At 37.3% G+C, this 23,634-nt stretch overlaps 3 protein-coding genes across 8 annotated transcripts in view; 1 reads left to right on the forward strand and 2 right to left on the reverse strand.

The window, feature by feature from the left end:
- Positions 1-8,747, forward strand: part of tpk1 (thiamin pyrophosphokinase 1) — a 79,096-nt gene extending 70,349 nt beyond the window's left edge. For 4 of the 5 annotated variants that reach the window (XM_086065939.1, XM_086065940.1, XM_086065942.1 and 1 more), the window contains one exon: positions 8,478-8,747. In XM_086065939.1, the coding sequence (XP_085922065.1) occupies positions 8,478-8,507 (30 nt within the window). In that variant the 3' untranslated portion in view covers positions 8,508-8,747. The remainder of the gene's footprint in view (positions 1-8,477) is intronic. The other variant, XM_086065941.1, reaches the window with a different exon arrangement.
- Positions 8,748-11,181: 2,434 nt separating this feature from the next.
- On the reverse strand, positions 11,182-14,534 carry sec61g (SEC61 translocon subunit gamma). 2 transcript variants are annotated; one of them, XM_086065944.1, is made up of 4 exons: positions 14,367-14,533; positions 13,943-14,041; positions 13,756-13,858; positions 11,182-11,456 (listed from the first exon to the last, which is right to left on the reverse strand). In XM_086065944.1, exons 2-4 carry the CDS (start codon positions 14,034-14,036, stop codon positions 11,447-11,449), a joined length of 207 nt encoding a protein of 68 aa, XP_085922070.1. In that variant the 5' UTR covers positions 14,037-14,041; positions 14,367-14,533; the 3' UTR covers positions 11,182-11,446. The 2 variants fall into 2 exon arrangements, with proteins under 2 accessions (XP_085922070.1, XP_085922071.1); XM_086065945.1 differs by lacking the exon at positions 11,182-11,456 and having other exon boundaries at positions 13,752-13,858; positions 14,367-14,534.
- Positions 14,535-15,857: 1,323 nt separating this feature from the next.
- On the reverse strand, positions 15,858-23,283 carry LOC147155583 (retinol dehydrogenase 12-like). The gene is made up of 7 exons (XM_086065785.1): positions 23,070-23,283; positions 22,615-22,730; positions 19,252-19,407; positions 18,727-18,831; positions 17,186-17,395; positions 16,808-17,000; positions 15,858-16,722 (listed from the first exon to the last, which is right to left on the reverse strand). Exons 1-7 carry the CDS (start codon positions 23,228-23,230, stop codon positions 16,620-16,622), a joined length of 1,044 nt encoding a protein of 347 aa, XP_085921911.1. The 5' UTR covers positions 23,231-23,283; the 3' UTR covers positions 15,858-16,619.
- Between the last annotated feature and the right edge of the window lie 351 nt (positions 23,284-23,634).

Raw genomic sequence — 23,634 nt, forward strand, 5'->3', positions numbered from 1 at the left:
GTTGTTGGCATAACTCATAATGGGTTGATGTAAATTCTCTGACAATTGGTTCATTAAAGAATCAGAATGATATATTTTTTTTAATGTCACAAATTATTTCTTCTTTTTTTTTACAGAGAAGTCTGGATATTATGGTATACAAACAGTATGGAATTTTGAAATGTCAAATGTGTAGGAACCAAAAGTATGTTAACAATTAAATTTGAAATTATTTTACCTTTGTAACGTTATTTTGAACAACTTCTATATCCATCAAGAATTAGCGGCTTGTTCGTCTATGCATTTCTCTTTGAGCTGGACTCGCTCCTAAAATAGTCATTTGCTAAGACAAGGGATGAGCGAGTACAGCACTATCGGTATCTGTATCTGTTCGACCATCTAAATTGTCTATATCTGTTGCTGTATTTGGAATGGGTGTGGCATAAACTGGAAGTGGGTGTGGTTCAACAAAATGGGTGGAGCTTACATCAATACGTTACTGTATTTTTTTTGTATGAAATTGAAAAACAAAACAAAAATTTAGGTTTAAATTGATAGGGATTGATCAAAAGTTTCTTTCTTTTTTTTTTACTTTTGACAAAACAGCCTAATAAAGATTCAAATCAATGCTTTTGAACACAAAACTATTTTTCAAATAAGTTTTTGGAAACTCAGAAAATGCATGTGTATGAATAAATATTTACAGAACAGTCTGAGAATTGAGGTTCACTTTTTTTTTTTATCACAATACTAAGGGAACTATTTAGAACGCTGCCTGTGTGCCGCGCTCCATGGAGATGAGAGAGGGGCCAGCTTTCCTTCAGCACGGATATTAAGGAAGTCTATCCGTGTTATATACGTATCCGGGAAAAATCTATTATCCGTACCGGATACTCGTGTTGTACGAATATCAGGCTCACCCCTAATGTCGACGTCAGCGAACTAATTCTGGTTGGATTCGTAATTTAGTGACGTATTTCCTGGAAAATAAATTAAAATTTAACCTAAATAGTAATGGTGAAGACTTATATAGTGCTTTATCAACACTATACAGTGACCATAGCATTTTACAATGCCCAACATTAAATTATTTGAAACGTATTCCGATAAACTGCTGCTGCATTATTCTATGGAAAAGTTGTTCTTTTAAATTTCAAATGTCTTAATTTAAGTAGAATCTTGCGTTGCCTTGTGGCCGATGTTAATAATCTGGGTAAATTATTGCCCACTTGTTGTAAAACTGTAATTAGTTCTCATGGCAAACATCCTAAATGCTGTATGGGTTAGCATGCATGCTGCTTCGTACAGTAGTTAGCAGCGGAAACCATAGATATATTAGCAACAGAGCAAGCCGCGTATTTGACTCCAATAAATTCATTAAAATTAATTGAATTATTTAGCGATTTTGACGCAGATTGGTTTGTTACAAACAACAGGCATGCAGCTATAGTACAAGCCACATGTGTCATTCCATAATGGAGGCTTTAAGACCATTGCAGAACTTGCTCTAGGCGGCAGCCACTCAGAAGGAAAGATCTATTTATTGATATCTATGCAGACGCTTTCTTAAAAATATGCGTGTTTTGCTTCCTTTTTCTAAACGATCACGAAGCATTTCATGATTTCATGTGTATGGACTCTGTACACATTCTAGTTTAAGATGTGTCAATTGGCGTTTCCACTTGTCTAAATGCGTAACTGTCAAACTGTCAAAAGTGAACTCGAGCTTAATAGTTACCATGTACACAAAACGCCAGTTCTGGTGACATCACACCATTTGACCCACAAGTTATGATTCGATTATTAATTTGCCACGCCCACTCAAACAAATGAACAAATTACTACAATAACTTATTTGTGCACAACTCTAGAAAAATGTATGTTGGAAGCTGTAACGTCATACCATTTTTAATCTAGATCAGCTCTAATGGGGCAACGTTGAAAATTACCATGGAAAGCACTATTTTGTTTAACATTTGGAGGCACTCCGATTTTTGTCATTTCTCAAGTTTAGGTTTGAATTCAGGTGGATGTCACGTTTTCAGTTTGTTCTGAGGAAAATCCAACAAATAGTCTGATGATGAAACCTGAAAAATGTCAATACATGCAGAGAAATCTTGGTTAGTGACTCATAGTTGTTTAAAGAAAGTTAGACTGAAGATTATAGGAAAATTCCCTCTCTAAATGTATATTGTATTAAAAAAAATAAATACAGAAATCTGGGTGGGTTTTTTCACCTACTAAAATTGCCACATATCCTCCAAATGCAGTCTTCAGTTTGTTAAAAGGCCTCTGTGAACGCAGGTGGACTTTGACAGCATTGTCTCCTGGTGAGGCAACGCAATCGACAAAATCTTAATTAAAAGTAAACTTCTGGGAAAGATTAGAAAGCTAAGCGTTGTTGTTAATTGGAAGCGGGTTGTTTATGAAACTTAAAGACACCGGTGTACAGCTGAGACCATTTTAATGAGAACTGCATGACATGATCCATTTTTGTGTTCAAACCCAGTAACCAGAAAGTAGCAGTTTGACAACTTGGAATCAAAGAGCAAACGAAGCATACACATTTGGAAGCATACCTAATAGATTTAAACACTTAATGAGCATTTTACTATTATGGGGGGGTTGCAGTTAGAGCAATAAATCGGACTTTTTTCTCATATAAGGCGTCACCTTGAAATGTTGCACTGCTGCTGAGGTGTTGTGTTCAGTATTCAGTTGTATTTTGTAATATGTGTAATTTTTTGTATCTCTTTTGTCAAATAGATAGATGCATCTGTTATACTTGGTTCAGTGAGGTTTTAACCAGTAATCCAGCCGGATGTAGACATTTCATGATAATTTTTTTTGTAAAATGCAAACCCAGATCCTGACCTTTCTGTTCCTTTTTGTATTTTATTTAAAAAATATATTTGTCTATCTTGTTCTTGACCACCTCTCTCCTCAACATGATGCTATATGCTCCACTGCTGCCCTCCTTTTCATTCCCTTGTAATCACAAGGTTTGAAAATGGGATGGGGATATTCTTGCAGCTTCTAGTTACAGTAGTGCACTCATGTATGCACACATTTTGAACGCCCATTAGCTGTGACCTTGTCTTCATGCTTGCACAGTTGTCCATGTTGAAACCCCTTCATTATGTCCAACACAAGGACACTGTCTTTTTGCCCACAATCACCACAACCACCTCCCCAAGTCGCTATCAACACAACACATAATTTGCAGCTATAACGGACTACCCCACCCCACTCATGCCACCAACTTTTCCTGTCTTGAAGGTCAACTTAACTCGCAAACTCTTTTCCACTTGACGCTCTTAGACAAATCCAGTGGCAGCATCATAAACATTTAATAGAAGCGGATATCCTGGCGAAGCAGATGGTGCTGACAGTGCAAATGCGAGCATTGGCGTATGTCATGGCCAATAAATAACAGTGCATAAAGGGAGGAAGTATTGGCGTCACACTGATGATGTGATATTCACCACCTTACTTTATATATAGCTGCAGTCACTTGTGTCTGTGATGTTGTAAATTGGGTCGTGGGTACCTATAAAAATGGTAAAAAATGAATATAAATTAAAGACTGGGTCTTGAGTTTCAACATATTGCATTTAAAGGGTTCTAAATGTGCGTTGACACAGCATGTCATATTTTTCCTTTTTATCTTAAAATGCCACACTGTAACTGCCAGGATTCCCTGCCTTACCCTGGCCACAGCTGGTGATTATGGGGTAAAAAAATTTTTTATCACAATTATATTGATTAATATTGAAATCATGATTAATAAAAATGGTTATTTGATTTCAAAGCTTTTTTTTTTTTCAAATACCGAAAAGGAACTACTCAAAACTAAAAATGAGTGTGCACATCTTATATTTAGGGATGTTCGATACCACTTTTTTCAGAACGATACTCACCAATACCGATACCACTGGTACTTTTCATACAAAAAATATAATAAAAAAACAATGACAGGTAATTTTGAAGAAAGACCCATATATCCCAATATAGCATTCTACCTTAAATTTGCATGAAATTAATGGCAATTTTCTAATCTTCTAATTTCTAGTCCCTGATTGTAAAACAGTCATAAAGGGTGCAGCCAATACTAGTATTGGCCACTGTCGTGAGTAACCATACCTCAAAATATGGCTCGTATCGGCACCGATACCAATAGCTGGTATCGGTACTCGCCCATCCCTAATTATATTAGTATATTTCAAATGATTATAGCTCTAAATAATTATGTTATTGTATTGTATTGTATTGTATTGATTATATTGCATAAATTGACACAGCACTATAGCAGTGGCAGACAATGTTTACAATGTTACAGTATTACAGTATGGAAGCCCCAGCCAAACTCCCCAAACTAACCGAAGGTTGCTGCTAGGAAAAGAAGGAAATGCAAACCAGATTTGCCAGTGTCCTCATTCAATCTGATTTGACTTGTTTGAATAATTTGAAGCGTAGCATTTACATAAACTTTTGCTTCCCCACCATCTGCAAACTGCATACAAATGCGAGCTTACCATTTTTTCATTTAAGAGATCCGAGGGATGAATATCTTTTCATAATGAAAATATTATGTTACTTCAGGAAGATTTGTTGGGGTTGAAGTGAACCGGTCTTACACTTTGTAAACTTTCAGGATTGTTTCTGTGCCCCTCGGTAAGCATCCTAATCATTTTGAATAATTTGATTCTCAAAATGTCCTAGGTACTGAGATAAAACGTGTACGTTTTCTGCCAGGTTTTCTTTTTTGGCAAACTTTCGGGGGATTTTCTCTAAAGCCTGTTATTGATGTTGAACGCGATTGTGAATTGTGAGTGAATTCCCGGGTGATATTTTTAACTGATGACATTCAAACTTTCAAATCATGTTGATTTTGAGTGATGTATTGCTTGTAATCAAGTAAGACTAAGCACAAATTCAAAGAGTGTTTTCTGCTGATACTTTCAATCTTAAGGTGGTATCTCACTGAAGAGCGTAGGCCTTGTGAGTGTTTGTCAACATAACGAATGTTAGTTTTTCACCTGGGTTCGTTAAATGTTGCAAACAGTTTTTCTTGTTGCCAAGAAATTGTGTTCAAAATTGCCGACAAGTACGAACATTTGCGCAGATTATAGTTACAGTACAAATATTCAAAATTGTGTTCAAAATTTCTTGGTGACAAGAAAAAGTTGCCACATAGTTGTCAATGATTCTAATCATCTCTTCTTACTAGTCTTACTACAGCTAATCAGTGGAATTTTGCTTATCTCAAGGGTGAGCTGTAGAGAAAAAAAAAACTTTACGTGCTAGAAAATAGTTGACTGCAATTTTGGAATCAGCATGCCATTTATAGTTTTAATCAGCATAAAAATCTAACTCAACCATTTTTTAAAAATGTATTTATTTGTATTGTTCCCCAGTGTTATATAGCTGTATTGACTTCTGAGAATATACAACAGCAATAGTCCCTCCCCATCTACCCCCCCCCCCCCCCCCCAAATTCCCTTGTCTACATTTTCACGACATTTGGAGTGTCTGCGAGTCGGTCGTCCTCTCCTCTGGGTAATTTGTTGTGTAAATACGCACTCTCCCCGTACAGCTTGCGAGCCCTTTCAGCTGTGGCACGCTGGAAATGCAATTACAGGCAGCAAACATTCCCATTGTTATCACTGGGGGGGGGGTTACGCTCATTCTCAGCCCCCCGTGCACTCGTGCAGCAGGGGTGCCTATTGATCGGAATCAGCTTTGATGGGGGGATTACTAATAAATTAATTTGAAAACCACGTGCGGTCAGTAAAGACTTTGCGCAAAAGTTTCTGCAAAGTGTATGTGTGGTTTTTATGTAACAAAAAGCCTGTACAGAAAAGGAGAAACCAATCTGTCATTCTTTCGTGGTCTTATGCTGCCCCTGGTTTTCATTGTGAGTATTACACCTGTAACTATAATCTCTATTTCCCTGCAGATGGCTCCCTTCACAGCAGCAGTTTAATATTTCTCCTCATACTCTTTGTGGTTCAGGCACTGTGCTCACTCAATTATTAAGCAACTCCCCGAGCAGTTTTTTTTTCTTTGTGTCAATCCGCTCCAATACAATGCTTGTTTTGCAGCCTTTGAAGCAGAAGAGGCTGTTTTTAACGCCCGTTTGATGGGTGTGCAATCGCCTCTGGACAGGCGATTGCCTTTGTTGTTTGCTGACTGTTCTCACGTGTTCTTTTTCCTTTGCACTGTAAGAGCCGCACCAGTGTAACTGTTTCATTATCTACAACTTGTGTATCTTAATGCATTCATGAATGGACAAATAATGCAATTATCAAGCTTTGCTTTTGACTAATCGTGCTACACTTATGCTAAGTTCTCGTGTATGATGATTGGTTTGCATAATTTTCTTAAAATGGGTCCTCTGGTTGCAGTGGCAAACTTCTTTTTTTTTTTTTTTTTTTTTTTTAAATATGGAAAATGTGCTTTTTAATGGCTTGTTAAAAATAGCTGGGTCTCCAAAGTGCCTTTCAAGCCATCAAGTGTGACATTTCTTTTATTATCCTTATTGGTGCTTGGTTTTTCCGCACACACACTATCTCTGGGCTCTGGTCCTGTAAGTAAAAGTCACTCAAATTGCAAGGCTCAGGTTCCGCCCACAGTGGTCATTGTAACAAAAGCAGACTTGTGATTAGCCCAGCAGTATCTGGGGGAAAATATACGGTGCACATTTTATTATTTTGCTATGTTACAGCCTTATTCCAAAATTGAATCAAAATAATTTTCCTCTCAAATTTACACGACACCCCATGATAAAAAAATGTGTTGTTTGTTTTAACCCAATGTCAACTGTTGGGCCTACTGTATGTGTGTACCTTTCCAATTCATGTCTGATCACTAATCAGCTGAATTCATCACAAGTAGTGTAAATTATAGAAACAGGATACACCTGAGCTTAATTCTGAAATTCATGTCAGAGGCTGTCAAATCTAGGTTTTTATTTATTTATTTACTTTTAATGAATGCTGAATGTGTGTGCTGATAGAAAAAATAATTCCGTATTCCATTTTGGAATAGGGCTGTAAACGAAATAAAATAAATAACTAATTAACTCAATAAATAAAATGTGGGAAAATTGAAGCATTTGAAGCTTGGCTCAGGCCTTCGTGTGTTATGGCTGTTTTGGGTAGAGTCATGGGGTCCTTGAATTGTTATGGTCCCTTATGATGATGAGGTATTTGCCGTCTTATTTTCTCGTCCTTTTTATTTTAAAGTTGCTATACAGCTACTATGTCCCTTATGATGATAATGTTTGATGATGACGTGCTAGCCACTCTTAATTTGTCTAGTCTTTAGCAAATGTCCATTATGATGAGAATATTGCCAGTTGTGATGCTATTAGTCACTTTTAGTTTGTCTATGCACTCTTATTTTGTGATATAGGCTTTTATTCTGTCAAATTGAATTTTGTTTTGCCCTCGCTGGTGTTTCTGAGTGACACTTTTGTCAGTATACTTCCATGCATTTTTTTCCTCAGCGATCTGCTCACATAACAATCTGGGCCGACAATCATGATGAATGGATTTCTTTATTAATGTTATAAATATATCGTTGACTGTTTTTAAATTGGCCTCACAGGGCCAGCAAGCTGGCAAGCAAAGAATTGTCTGTAGCAATCTGCACACATGATTTGAAGTTTTTATGCCCTCTGTAATAAGAAATTGACTTGAAAATCCGTTTTCAAGGTGGTCTTTTCCAGAAAAGCTAGACATTGCAGTTTTGTCAAGTATTGATGGTTTTATAATTGCGACGTGATAACGGTAGTATTAAGAGGTGGATTAAGTTGGGTAAGCTCGCATGGACCGTCACTGGTAAGACTGCACTGCACTGAATCATCTGGACCACTAAACCTAAGCACCTTCTGATCCCAACATTTAAATTTGACTCAATCGCAGAACTGTCGGGCCAAAAATTGCTTCTACATTATTTATTTGACATCTAATTTGCCGCAGACCACGGGAACATGCAAGAGCAGTCCCCCGTGTTAAAAAGTAAATGAAAGTGATTGTCTTACGTCTGCCTCCCGAGCTTTGCCCTTGTTCTATTAGACACAGTCCAACACATCCACTCTCAGGGCGCTTTTCTGCTCAACTTGCTCACGGCAAATGATGTGTGAACAAATGTAATACTAAATGGAATGGTGACATGCAAAGTCATATTTCACTATTTACTGGCACGCTGAAGGGCAGTCTCTGTTATTTCCGATGAAACATTATTTTGAAGAATACATTATCACCGTAAAGCAGGCTGAAGTGGTCTTTGGTTTTCCTCAGGTTTGTTTGAAATACTTACTTTAACCACATGAGGTCACTGTTGGGACACGTTTTACTTTTGCCTGTGAACATACAGGGTGTCCAAAAAGTCACTTTATTAGAAAATTAGGACGATATATTTTTTTGCATATGTAAGTCTATGTGCCTAATGTAATCAATAACAATATTTATGTATTTATTTTCTGACTCCAGATAACCAGGTTCTGCAGTTCGGGAAGCTAGTGAGCACCTCCAACACCTACGAGTCGGTTTCGCCGGGACAACCCAGGAAATGCGTAACTGTCAGCACAGACCAGCCTCTGCTTTGGAGCATGGGCATCCTGAAAGGACTGCAATGATCCGTTTTTTAATCTGACTTGTCGTCATAAGCGTTGCGGTTGAACTGTAACGTCAATTTCAAACTAGCTTTATTTAAGTTAGAGATTTTGCTACCGAAAGTAAAAAAAGGGCTTTGTAAATTCATGGCTGATTGTGTTGTTTTTTTCTATCATGGTCTGTCAAAAACAATTTTTCCTCTTTTCATGTCTACTATCAATGGAAACGGCATTTAACCAACCATCCATTCATTATCTATACCGCTAATCCTCATTGTGGTCACAGGTGAGCTAGAGCCCAGCTGTGAGCGTGCACCCTTGCACCCAGCTAACCGCATTGTCCATACACCCATTCACACTCACTCAGAAATTACGCATTTATGTTAAGTTCTTTTTTTGTTGTTGAAAGATATTTTGGTTTGACAATTACAGAATTGTCAGTTTGTTTTTGAGTACCCCTGCTAAATTGTCCTTAGGTGTAAAATCTAAGTGTGGATTTGCTGGCAACCAATTAGGGATGTACCAAAAAAATAATAATATTCCCATAAGTATCGTGATTGTCATTTACTACGATTAAGAATCAATATAAAATGTCCTCAAGTCGATTATTTTTATGGTAAACTGTCTTGCCCTTGTTTGTGTGTACCAAGGTTATTTTAGTTAACTAAAACTAACGAAAAAACTAAAATTCAAAAAACAATTTCGTTAACGAAATAAAATAAAAACAAAAATGCTTTTAAAAAACAAAAACTTACTGAAACTACATTTTATGTTTACAAAACTAATAAAATTAACTATAATTATAGCAAAAATGTCCTTCATTTTAGTCTTTGTTAATCAATTTAATGCATGAGCCTTTGGGGATGATTTATTTTGATATTAACCGGAATAAGGACATTTGAAAGTGTGTCACACAAAAATGTCATCTAGCAGCAGCAAATAGAAAAGCACCTTCAGATGACGTTGCTCCCATGGCGGTTTTTAAATATTGCAATATTTGGCCACTTAGGGAAAGTGTGGTTCCGCGCATTCTGATACACTGTTAAGTTATAGTTAAGAGATATAGGAGAGTAGAAGAAAGCAGTCACGATCAAGATATGCCAATGGACTATATGCCACGGAGAAGGCGGGACTTCCGGGTTTTCACCCATCAACTTTGTTTCCGTTTCCGGTTTGCGAGGTGTGGGCCGCGTCCCAGTACTTGCGCTTCCGCCTTTGTGCCCCTCGGTTGTGCATTCCCGTCGACGGGTGCGAGGCTGCGATCGCGTAGTGTCTGTCTCAGTGTTTGAAGCATTTCAGATAGCCGAGACGCCCTCCCGCCAATGAGCGGGAGCGCGCGGTTCAGGGGCGCAGGGGTGGGGGTGCGAGTATTGGAACGCGGCCAGCAGTGGCCGGAAACGGCGCTAATGTGTAAAACCCGGAAGTCCGTGGCATCTACCCTATAAAAGTTGAAAAGAGCATATGTTAATTAGCGTTAGCGAGGCAATGGTGCTTTCCATTGTGCGTTAGCCTTGAGCTAGCTACGTTCGGGACACAAGCTAAACAAAGTGTGTATGTATTTGAGTGTGCACCTTGTGTAATTTTTAGTTTTGTGTTTAAATCAGAATTGAATCAAATCGTGAGACAGTCAAAGATTCCCACCCCTACAACCAATGTTATGGTTAGCTGTGCTAGTGATAAATGTACTTTACTATACCCAAAGTAATTTATTTTAACTGATTGTTAAAATTGTAAACAGTTACCTCCAACTTTTCATAAGGACGTTGGATTGACGTTGGAATAAAAAAGGACAAATCAATGAGTTCCCATTGTTTGTTTTTAGGGATGTACAATAACTATCGGACCTATAATAGGCGGGTGGGATTGGCCAACTCTGTTAAGTCACAAAATGTGTTGCCTCCAAACGGGGTGGGATAATTTTCCAAGTAATTGATGGAATAATCGATAGGATAATCCATTCCAAAAAGATTTGTTAGTTAATTTTGAGACAGAAATACTAATATGCAACAATATTTCTATTCAGCTCTTGTATTGTTTATATTTTCAAATCACTTGTACAACATTCCTATTAAATCACGATGCCTTATGACTAGGGAGCTATTTTTTGAACAAGCTCATAGGTGACACGTGTAGTCCTTGGAGGCAGCACGTTGGTGACCCTGAATCTATGCCAGTAGTGTCCAAACTCAGTCGTCAAGGGCCAGAGTCCTGCATGTTTTCGATGTTTCCCTGTTCCAATGAACAGATCGTTATCAGGTTTATGCAGAGCTTGCTGATGAGCTTCAGGACCAAGTTTGGACAACTGATCTAGGCTGTGAATGAATATGGGCTTACTAGCGCTTCAGCACGCTATAGGTGAGACTGTGCTGAACCAAAGTTGCATATGGTATTTCCCACCCGGTATTTTAGTAGGTGATACACTTTGTGACTTTTGTTAGAAAAAAGATGGGAATTTCTGTGTATGGAAACAAAAATACACACATGTATATTATACAGTGCTAGAGTTGGTTGTATTAAAACAACTATTTGAATCAAACTGAATGAATCGTTCCACTTTAAAATGAATTGAGATGCGTGTTGAATCGTCTTTCAAAAATTCAGTTTATCCACATATATGTAAAATGACAAGAAAGTGATTTCATCATACACTCTGAGCCATTTGGTATGGTTGAATTTAACTGTAATCAAATCTTGTCCCACCCCATGTATTGATCTATTTGGCAATCGTTATCGTGCATCCCTATGCATATTATTTACAAAGTGAGAGAGAAATGTCAACAGAATGTAAAAATGTCATCCTTCAGTCCACCCATCACAACTGCACAGCTGTCTTCTGGTCCTGGATGTTTAACCACCACTGCAAGACAAAATGAGAACAATGCCATTACGATTTGCACATACAGTTGGATATGGAAGCTATAAGCTTTGTGGATTTGCTGGCTTTTGTATTCTGTAGCAAAAAGACTCAACTTTAATGTAAGATGACTCAAAAATGTACTGAAAAGTTAGTTACATACAAAGAGCTGGTGATGACAACAGCGTGTTGCAAAATGACTTCCAACCACGGTGCTGAAATTATCCAATGTTGCTTAACTGGTCCAATTTTTTTTTATTTACTACAAATATGATATCTACCTTTTCCAGTAACATCTAGTGCAGGGGTCGGCAACATGCAGCTCTCTTTAGTTTTTAGCGCCACTCAAGTGGCTCACAGGAACTTTTTTTAAATGGAAAAAGATGGAGGGAGATTTGTATTTTCTTGTTTTAATATCGTTTCTGTAAGAGGACAAACATGACACAAAAATACTTTAACGTATTATTGTGCTGTAAAATGTATAGATTAAATATAAAATTTCAACATTTCTGTCAACGAAGATTTGTACCATAGCTTTCGAGACACGTTTCTATCAGCTCGGCGTGATGCCAGGCAGGAAAGGGCCAAAAAAATGGCAGGCAACGTCACCAATCAGAAATTAATTCTGCAATTAATAAAAGTAAACAGCAAGCCCATTCTCGATGGAAAAAGCGTACACGTGGCTGTCAGGATTAGGGATAGACCGAAAAATCAGCCTGGCCGATATTGGGCATTTTGACGAATATCGGCATTAGCCTTTTTTCAAAATCTGGCGGCCAATAAAAGGTAAAACAAACACCATTTTAATCTCGGCGGAACTATTTATTTAAAATTTCACTTAACTTTATAATAGATGCTGCAATGCTGACCCTGGCAACCTTCTGAACCTTTTGTTTTTTGTATGACATTCAAACAAAGAAATGCGAAAGTTTAAGATTTCTTTTTGGGTGGGGGGGGGGGGGGGTCTATGGTATTTGCTTCTTTAAGTTTCCATTTAACCTTGGGAGTTCCCTGAAATTTTTTTTTGGGGGGGGGGGGGAATTTAAAATGAAGTATATTGTATATTATTATTTTTAAAAAATCTATATAAATGTATATTATTTGAAAAAAAATTCTACATTTTTGAAAAGTAGGAAAAATTGTTCAATAAGCATTAATGCTTTAAGACATTACAACAAAGTCAAGATTGGCATTTGTATTTTAAAACATTTTGTCGCCAATATTTTTTCCCTTTTTACTGAAAATAAATATCGACTTTAAACATCGTTATCGGCCATATTGACTGCTAATGATCAGTATCGGCCCTGAAAAAAAATCAGTCTATCTCTAACAATATGTTATGAATGATGCTACCACGCTCTAATTAGACTAATATGACGTCATCTCACAGTGCAGTCTGCTCTCCGTTAATATTCGCAAAATAATAAATGGAATCGGGGATGAGTCACATGGTTGTTTTGAGCATTGTCACTAAATCAGCTTTAAAAATTGAAAATATTTGGATAGAAACCCCATAGAACATGCAGCGCTTTTATGCAGGTATGTGAACTCTGACGGGCCGAAAGAAGAAATGATCAAATTAATATAATTGAAAGGCCAAACACGAGGTGGAGGCCGGGCTGAAGTGTTTAAATGGGACGCTTTATTTCCATGAGGAGGTTTGAAATCACAGGATGACTTAGTTTTTTTGTTTTTTTCAAATCCTCAAAATAAAAATATCAAAATCTGATTTCTTTATTGTATTTCTATCATTTCATCAATGCAACGAAACATAATACTGTAATATTGTAATGGAAGATAAACTTAAAGCACCAACGTGGATGCGTGCAGGGAAAATAACTAATCATGAATGCTCAGTCATTTTGATTATAGATCGATATAGCTAATACAGGCACTTAGAGCATGTGTTGCTTTCATTATAAGGTTTATATACGGCTTTTTATTTTTTGCGGCTCCTGACTGATTTAATTTGGGGTTGTTGTTTTTTCCAATATAGCTTTTTCAACATTTTGAGTTGCCGACCCCGAGTCTAGTGAGAGGCTGAACAATTAAATATCCGTCCACTAGATGACAGAAGGTACATATTTAACTTGTGTATCCAATTTTTGTTTGACATTGACCCTTGACATTTTTTAAGGAGAAAAACTATTGTAGCATAATTGTTTTTGATCATGCAGGAGGGACACAGCATAAATAATCACACCAAATGTTTTTTTTTGGGGGGGGGGGTTGTTTTTACATCCCAATCGAGGCGATTTAACTACATGGAAGCCTTAAACACTGATTTGTTGCAGTATCTTACACAATGATGTTGTTGATGGGGATGTGGATCAGTTTAACGAAGAATCCAATGAAACCCATGATGGCGAACCCAATCGCTGTGGCCATTGCAATTTTCTGGAATTCTGAAAAGGTAAGCATAAATATTCACAATTAAATCTACTAGTGGTCTCACCACGATACAGTAATGATCCAACTCCTGTACAAACCTTTCCTGTCTGGTTTTGTGCATCTCTTTACCAGCCTTATGGAGTCTTTGACGAACTGCCGGCTGGGTTCCACAAACTGCATTACTTGATCCATTTTAGCTGAAGACGAGAAGCATCTGTCTGTTAGCTGCAAGCTAACTCATCGCTATCGACTGCTGACGTTGACATTAGCCTCACACTTTTAACACAAAGTTGTGAACCCATCACTAAATAAAATACTTTTTTCAAGTTATTTATTGACTCGATTACAGAAAAGATGTAGATTATAAACATGTGTTCGCTTGCCGCGAACGGCAAATACAAGCTACGATGTCGAAGTAATGTAAAATTAAATTAAAATTAAATACATCCAATAAAACATTTTGTTGCTTGCACCTGTTTTTTTTTTTTTTTAACTAGAGTATTTGCGTGCTGCAGTTCTTACCTTGTCGTGGTCGTATTTGATGAGATGAGAGAGGAGTGAACAGAAGCCACGTAGCTCTAAAGTGGATATGTTAGAAGAGCTGACGTAGACTTTGCACGCGCATGCGCTCAAATTCTTTCTCGTTTCTTCTTTAGTGTCGTGTTGTTCATAATGCCATCTAGCGGCTGGGGGCGGTTTTTAGAAACGCTAGGGTAGGGCGAGATCTGTGGACAGAAATACCTCTTACCACTTAGTTCATGTACTTTCCCCCATTCTTTGATTCAGTTCTTTTGAGCATTATTTTCTTACTGAGTTGTATTTTTATTATATTTGTATGTGCTGGCAGTGTGGTGCTATAGTTGTAAATGTTTATTTGCGTATTTGCACCTTTCAAATGACTGGTGAAGGATATGGAGGTAAATTTGGTGCAAAACTAACTTGTGCAAAAAATGTGTACCTGTAGAAAAAAGTCTAAATTTGTATCTGTAAAAGTCGTGATTTGTATCTGTAAAAAAAATGTGTGCCTGTAAAAAAAATATTTGTGTCTGTAAAAGAAATGTGTACCTGTAAAAAAAAAAAATTGTGTCTGTAAAATAAATTTGTACCTGTAAAAAAAAAAATGTGTATGTGTAAAACAAATTTGTATCTGTAAAAACAAATTTGTACCTGTAAAAGTCATGATTTGTATCTGTACAAAAAAAATTTTGTACCTGTACAAAAACTATAAATTTGTATCTGTAAAAGTTGTGATTTGTACCTGTAGAAATGACAACTTGTAGTCAAAGAAGTCGCCACTAGGAGTCACAAGTGGGTTTTCTGCTGCTGTCCAGTGACGTGAGTTTTGCCCCATTTATCTCGCTACAAAAGGTGCAAAACTGATTCGTACTTGTAGAGCGCCGTGATTTGTACTTGTAAAGAAGGGGGCGGGCTCTGGTGTAATGAAGGGTTGTTTTGACCAATCAAGTGAGAAGGATTTGAGCGGATTGGAGCGCAACCTCATTGGTTTAGCGAACGACGGTGGCGGGACTCGCGGAAGGATACAAGCAGGACACATCGTCGCCAACCAACATACATATTAAGAATACTTCAGTCGACTGAAGTATTCTTCCTCAACATACATATTAAGAATACTGAAGTATTCTTCCTCAACATATATATTAAGAAGTATTCTTAATATGTATGTTGGTTGGCGACGATGTGTCCTGCTTGTATCCTTCCGCGAGTCCCGCCACCGTCGTTCGCTAAACCAATGAGGTTGCGCTCCAATCCGCTCAAATCCTTCTCACTTGATTGGTCAAAACAACCCTTCATTACACCAGAGCCCGCCCCCTTCTTTACAAGTACAAATCACGGCGCTCTACAAGTACGAATCAGTTTTGCACCTTTTGTAGCGAGATAAATGGGGCAAAACTCACGTCACTGGACAGCAGCAGAAAACCCACTTGTGACTCCTAGTGGCGACTTCTTTGACTACAAGTTGTCATTTCTACAGGTACAAATCACAACTTTTACAGATACAAATTTATAGTTTTTGTACAGGTACAAATTTTTTTTTGTACAGATACAAATCATGACTTTTACAGGTACAAATTTGTTTTTACAGATACAAATTTGTTTTACACATACACATTTTTTTTTTTACAGGTACACATTTCTTTTACAGACACAAATATTTTTTTTACAGGCACACATTTTTTTTACAGATACAAATCACGACTTTTACAGATACAAATTTAGACTTTTTTCTACAGGTACACATTTTTTGCACAAGTTAGTTTTGCACCAAATTTACCTCCATAGAAGGATGTTAAGTGAGAGTAAGCGGTGTAGATTTTTTTTTTTTATCTTTTCAATCTCATATCATTTGATTTTATTAATGTATCTGGTATTGTAGTTGTAATCCAAATTTGGTTCATTTTAAATAACTTATGGCTCTTAACTTAGCCAACTCAATTCGCCAGTCGGCAACTACATTCCACGGGTGTTAATAATCTCTCATGTGATTTAGATTATAACTTTTTTTTCTTCTCCATCTATTGTTCACCCCAGTGATACATTTAAGTAAAGTGTATGTGTTGCATTCTACATCATGCTATTTAAAAAAGAAGTGGACACCATGTATAGATTGTTTATAAAATAAATTGGTGAAGACACAACTGTCCAGCAATGTTAATGCCCCTAACAAAAGTCCTTATTTAATAGTGCTATGATGCCTTTTTTTCCCACTTAACATGATACAAAGTCCTTCCGAGCATTGTTTATTGTATGCATTATTCACTGCCAGGTAATGCCAAGCATGTTGCAGCTGCTCTCCCACAGCTCCTGAGCCAAATCATCCTCTGAGGCACTTCTGGAGCACCTTGCAGGGGCACAGTCACTGAAACCACAAAGAAATGGACTTCTGAGATACGGTAAGGAGGCACGCAAAGACATTCTAACAAAAACGGATGAATGAAATGTACCTGAAGTAGGCTCCACTCTGGCTTTCCAAGCCAGACTGCACAGCGCAGTAGATGGTGGTCTGAGCCCCTTCCACCGTTGTCTTTGTGAAGATCCCGAAGATCTTCACAGCCACTTGGATACACTGGTGCTGGTGCCTCCACAGGTCCGACTGCACCACACCAGGGTGTAGAGAGAACACGCTTACACCTGTACCTGCAACATGCGTAAGAAAGTACAGAAGACACATTATGAAGTAGCAATAAATGTAACCCCCAGCTACAGTCAAGGCAATATTTGTTCCTGATTTCTGATCATACCAATGATACTGTACATAATTCATGTTTTTATAAGAATGTTACCCATCACATGCATGTACTGTACTTAAATGAGTATTCTACCTTTTAACTTTTTGGCAAGGGCTCGTGCAAAGAGGACGTTGGCCAGTTTGCTCTGTCCGTAGGCCTTCATGGTGTCATAGCTGCTCTCACTGTTCAGGTCATCCAGTCGAAGGCCGGTCCAGGTGTGAGCCACCGACGCCACCACAACGATCCGAGCCGGAGCGGAAAACTTGATCAGGTCCAGCAGCAGGTACGTCAACAGGAAGTGACCTGTTATTTCAGGACGGAAATATAACAAATTCAGCACAGAATTAACTTTTTTTTTTCTTCTGGAGAATTGACTCTTAACTGAATAACCCAAGCAAATACTGCCTTTAGGGGTAGTCAATAAAAAAAAAAAGTGGAATATGAACTAAGCAGAGGCGGCCCTTTTGTCACTTGCTGTCGACTAAAAATGGCATCACAGTTGCTCAGGACCAATGAGGGCTCACCTGTTTTTGAGTTTGGTCATGTGACTTTCACAAGCAGATCTGTGATTGGTTTACCTGAGCCTTAAGCAACTATGATGTCAGTTCTTGTTGACAGCAAGTGGCAAAATGGCTTCCCCCTGACATGGATAAAAACGAATGGATTTTGCTGCTTTATTCATATTCAACAAACGCAATATTGATCAGAAGTCTGTGTTTAGACTACTGGAGCTCCATTGAAAATTTGACTTCACCTTTAACAAAAATAGACAGTTGGAAAAAATACTAGAAGCAAATGCGCTTTTGAGGTGCACGATTGTCATCTGTTTTATCAAGTTCAAGGCTACTGCAGAATTTTTCACGTTTCTAAATGAAACACTTTTAGGTCTTTGAGCATTGTGGTTTATTTTCATCTGTTTCATCAGGTCTGGGGCTCTCACAAAATGTAAATTTATTTTTTAGGGTTGCTTAAAAAAACAAAGCCACACCTCAGGATTTTTTTTTCTCTCTACCATTGTTCTTGATTTCCTATCTTATTGTTTCCAAAGGAAGTGCAGGCAGGAAAAGGAAGTGGTTGTACATGTTATATACAGTGAAGTGTAGTGCTGCCAAATTATAAAATCATGTTTCTAAGCCATTTAATTGTTCTTAAGTGTGAATGGTTGTTTCACTATACGCGCCCTGTGGTTAACTGGCAATCAGAGACTCTTGTCCAAAGTCAGCTGCATTAGGCTCCAGCTCACTCACAAATTACTGTGGCTAAGCGGTACTGTCTAGAAAATGGATGGACGTGTGTGTGTGTGTCTTTGCATTTGCATATGTGTGTGGGCAGTCTTGTGGAGCACAGCGTGTTCTAGCTTCCATCAGCTCGGGTTAAAAATACCAACCATTATCATGATAGAGGGGTGCCATGGTACACGGTATGATGTATGGCTAGTCTATGCGCACAAACATAACTATAGAATCATCCTGGTTATGACTCATGAGTTCTTTACATATTCATAACAAATAAATTACTTCAATTGGTTTCCTATCAGACAACAACCTTAAGTAGTGAGAATGAGAGAAAATATACTATGTGGATTTTTCTGCATGTTCTGCATGATCTAATTCTTGACAAACTTGCAGACTCACCTAAATGATTGACTCCAAATTGCATTTCAAAGCCATCAGCGGTCTTGGAGTACGGACACATCATGATGCCTGCGTTGTTTATCAAAATGTTGACTTGTTTCTCCTCTAAAAATAAACACAAGCACATTATGATGAAAAGTTGCAGTTACACAATAAGGCTCCCTCTTTTGTAATCCTTCTGCATTATGGTTCAAAAATGTTATTGCATGGTTTATACTTGGTGTGCCAAAAACTGTTTAAATTAATTTACTATGGAAAAAAAGGAAACAAGGGAGGGACAGAGGAGTGGAAGGAAGGAAGGAAGGAATGATGAGGCTAACCGCCACTAGACACAAGACTTGAAACCCATATTTGAAACCGTCACCCCAGTTTAAAACACTGACCCTGACATTTTTTTCAAACTATATTTGGGGAAAATTATTTTCACTTGAGAGTTTAGCTCATGAAAATTTAGAGCAAAAATAAAAATGTTGCCTTTATATTTTTGTTCAATATATAACACCACAGAGAGTCAACTCAACCTACCTTTGTTGATGAGCTCGGCAAAGGCTCGAATGGACCTGCTGTCAGAAAGATCCAGTTTCCGGACAAGCACATTCTCATTACCAGTGTCTTCCAAAATCTCCGATCTTGCCTCCTCTGCTCTTTCCAAGTCCCTGCATGCCATGATGATGCGGGCACCTAAAAAAAGAAAAGATAATGCAATCATACAATACATTATGAACCTTCCAGCAATACTTTTGGTCACAAGTATGAATGTAACGAAAGTACAATAAAACTAACACTGCAAAAAGTGATAGTAAAATAAACTTTTTTTCTCTCCTCATTAGCAAAGAGGAAAAGGGAATGGTGAGTTATGAGCCTCTTCCTCCAAAATGGCCTTTTTACTCTGTTAATGTGCATTGTCCTTAAGAAAAATAAATAAATGGTGCAAGCGTGTACAAGTGAGCTCCAATGACAATATAAGTCGCCCACAGGTCTGTTCTAAGAAAAGGCTCACCAGTGATGGGACACTGTGACTTTCAAAAAAATAATTCAAACAGAAGAAGAATGTCAACATGAATTAATTTTTAATTTTTAATTTTTAATTTTTAATTTTTAATTTTAAATTTTAAATTTTAAATTTTAAATTTTAAATTTTAAATTTTAAATTTTAAATTTTAAATTTTAAATTTTAAATTTTTCATTTTTCATTTTTAATTTTTCATTTTTAATTTTTAATTTTTAATTTTTAATTTTTAATTTTTAATTTTTAATTTTTTATAGTTTTTCTTCTTCATCAAATATTCTATATTTTGTTTAAAAAAATTGTGTTCAACAGGGGGGAAATGTTGTTTTTATTTAACAAAATATATATTTTACTTTTAGAGCTGTAATTTTAATACCATGATACCGCAATATTTTAGCTCAAGGTTATCAAACTGTCAGAATGTAATATCCGCCCATGCTTACTCAGCATTCTATTCAACATCCCATAATAGTTTTGAACTTGCTGGACACAAAATCCACTTGATTGCTATTCATGTGGGACACAAATGATGGTGCCTTTTCATTAATGAGCTGTTTGGAGAATACACACACACAGTCACACACACGAACATAGCAGCGATGGCCAGCAATTATGGAAGAGGAGAGTGATTACTCAGTGGCTGTCTTTGTTTTTCTGCTGTTGGTCCCATGTGGGAAAACTCAGTTACTCCCACATTGCCTCCAAGGCCAAGTTCACTTCATTAAAATAAAGCAGACAACAAGCTGTTGTCAATGTGCTAAATGCACCAAAGGCTCAATATTCAAAATCTAATGAGTCGGTGTGATTTTCCTGTTGCATTTTAAGAAATGGCGCACCAAAAAAAAGGATGCTGAATCAACCTCACATGCACATCATGGCTTTTTTATTTATCCCAGTTTATGAAAGGGATACTTAAAAACAAAATACAACTACTGGAATGCTTCTTACTGTCATGCATCATATTGTGTTGTTAGTCATTTATCAAGTACATGTAACCAAAACACTGCATGGAACATTTTTGGATGTGTGAAAACAAACTTTGCATAAATAAACCTTGTTTAGGGAAAAAAAGGGAGGGCAAAGGTTCACTGAGCCTTTCAAGATGGGTGAACAAAATGTGTGTGTGTGTGTGTTGGGCTCATTCTCCCATCTTTCTTTTGTTTCCCGTCTGGCTCCGGAAGAGAGCAGCACCTCACAATGCTCCCTCTGTCCCCCTTTTTGACACATCATCTGTCTTCCGTCACTTGACTGGCGGAGTGTTAAGTCGCATGCTCATTTTGGTTAGACATCACCTCACGTTCGGTGCAAAAGGACAAAGAGAATAAATCATGCATACATGTTCATGAAAAGCAATTTAGTGTGGTGCGGGGGAAGGATTAAATGCATTTGGTGGAGGTTTTAACATGAGGGTCATGCTTTAGCTTTAAATCTGCTTATGTTTTGCAGCTCTTGATTCATGACTGGAATGTAGAAGTCACACAGAAAATGTCGGGTAAGTTCAGGTTCTTGAAAAACAAAACAAAACAAAACAAAATCCAGATTGGCTTGTAAATAAGTGCATGTAGATGATCATGGTTTATTATGTAGCATTTGTATATGTCATCAAATTGAATATGTAGCTTGTTGCTGATGAATATGTACTATCTATATGGTTTTGCTTACTAAATAAAGTTATTGGTAAACATGTCACATTGTCACAAATTTGCACTCGGGGAGAAAAAAATGGATGCAATGTTTTTAAATGTATTTTTCAGAAGAATTATTACCTAAATTTAGGTAAATAGCTACTGATAATGCACATTCAGAAAATGTTTTGATATCTTCCCCTTTAAGTGTAGTAGTGTTAGCAATGGTTGCAGTTTTGGGGAGTTTTACCGGTTTAAATATATACCGGTTTAATTCAGAAAAATCCGTTTTGATTTAAAAGATGTAAATGCATCAAATCACACCAAATTAAAGCCTTTGGCTTTTAAAGCAACTAACTAATTTTCAGTTTTCGTTGATTATGGCAGCACCAAAGGCTGTAGTGTTATGAGTGAAAGCCAGGTAAATGTTGATCCTTGACTGTCCTTTTATCCGGGTAGCTTCCCTTATTTATTTATTTCCTTATTTACTTATCTGTTTGTTTGTATCGACAAACGTTTTGCAGCTTCTGGCAGGACAGCAGTAATGTTGCTTAGTGCCAATAAAAGCGATCAATACCCCCTCATTCCATCATAAAGAAAGGTATCATTCAACTAGTTTTAAGTCGATGATCAGAAGAGTTATGAAAATAGTTTATGAATGAAAAGTTATTTTATATATATATATATATATATATATATAAATACATAGTGCTGTCAAAGTTAAAGTGTTTACTCATTGATTAATCACAAAAAATTATTGCATTAATCATATATAAATTATCCGATTATCCTTTAGTTTGACAGCGGATAGTTACGTTAAATGTAGCACAAGGTGTGTTTGAGCAATAAACATGCATTAAAGTAAAGCATTATTAAATGTTTGCGTATGACATTCAGAATATGTGTTCATGTCAAAAATATTGGGTCTTTTTTTTTCATTTTAAATTATGCAAGTAATTAACTGATTAGAAAAAGAGGATGAGAGTATGCCGTGAATCCCCAAAAAATGTTGAAGACGTCTTCATAACATTAAATGTAGAAAGAATTGACACATAACAGGTGCTCTTCAAATTTGCCAGGCATTTTTTTTTAAATAAAAAGCCTTTTTATTTAAGTGATTTATCATGATTAATCAAAATTCTAAGATGTGATTAATCTTTTTTTTTTTTTTTAATTAATCGTTTGACAGCTCTAATACAAGTTGATGATGCAATGGTTGGGGGGGGGGGGACAAAAGAAAAGCAATTCTCGTACCTCTTGCTGCCAGGTCTCGAGCTGTTTCCTTGCCTATGCCAGTGTTAGCTCCAGTGATGATGACTGTTTTGTTATCCAGCCTCTCCTCAGATGACCAGCGGTTACAGCATACAGATCTGGACCACAAACAAGCAAAATCTCTTTATCGAGTCTATTTGGAAATAGGAATAATTATTATGTATATTTAAGAAATTTAAGTTATGATAATACACTTTTTTAAGAGGTATTACACAAAAGTTTACAATAATTAAATGAGTGCCCTAATTATTTATTGAAGTTACCCCCACTGCTAACTTTATTTTTTTGCCATACATACTACTTAATGTATGAGTCACTTGACAGAAGCATACAGTCACTTTCAAGTCTTGGCAAGAACACAAGCATAGAGCGGGGGTTAGTCACTTTTTTCCCCCTTTTGTATCTGCACTCGCCTCGTTGTCAACATGTCGTCCTACCTGCAGTTCATCTTTGCTCCACTGCTACGAATTCCCACCTGACGAAACACCGGTTGGCGCCACTTGAAGAAGAAATGAACAATCGGTCTTCTAGCATTTTGCATCATCATTATCATCACCACCATCATCATCATCATCGCTCCTGATAGCCCCGCCCGCATTGCCCCGACATCATCAGCGCTGAGCCACTCAGAAGCGAGCTGGCACGTAATTGATCTTATTCGCAAATTCCAGATTGTGAAGCAGACGCTCGACGTTCAGCCTAGTTCCCACCGCCCCCAACCCCTGTGGCTCGCATCCTGCTGCCAGGCACATTGGACGCGTCAACCCAAGAGAGGGTGTAAATTTATATTGTGCATTAAAATTAAATGTAATGCTACAATCGGCGGTTTTAATTCAAAAGTTTTAAACCCTCAAAATCTGGACCTATCGCCGACGACAGGAAATAACCTATGTTTTTTAAATCACCGTAACTCAAACCGTTTGTGCTAGCAACGTAATTCCAATGGATTTTGAAAGTGGAAGAGCGGAGCTTTACCGTACATTACGGTACCTGGTCAGGTTT

This window comes from Leptonotus elevatus, chromosome 21, assembly GCF_054856555.1.
Source record: "Leptonotus elevatus isolate MCC_2025b chromosome 21, RoL_Lele_1.0, whole genome shotgun sequence".
NCBI classification, from domain to species: Eukaryota; Metazoa; Chordata; class Actinopteri; order Syngnathiformes; family Syngnathidae; genus Leptonotus; species Leptonotus elevatus.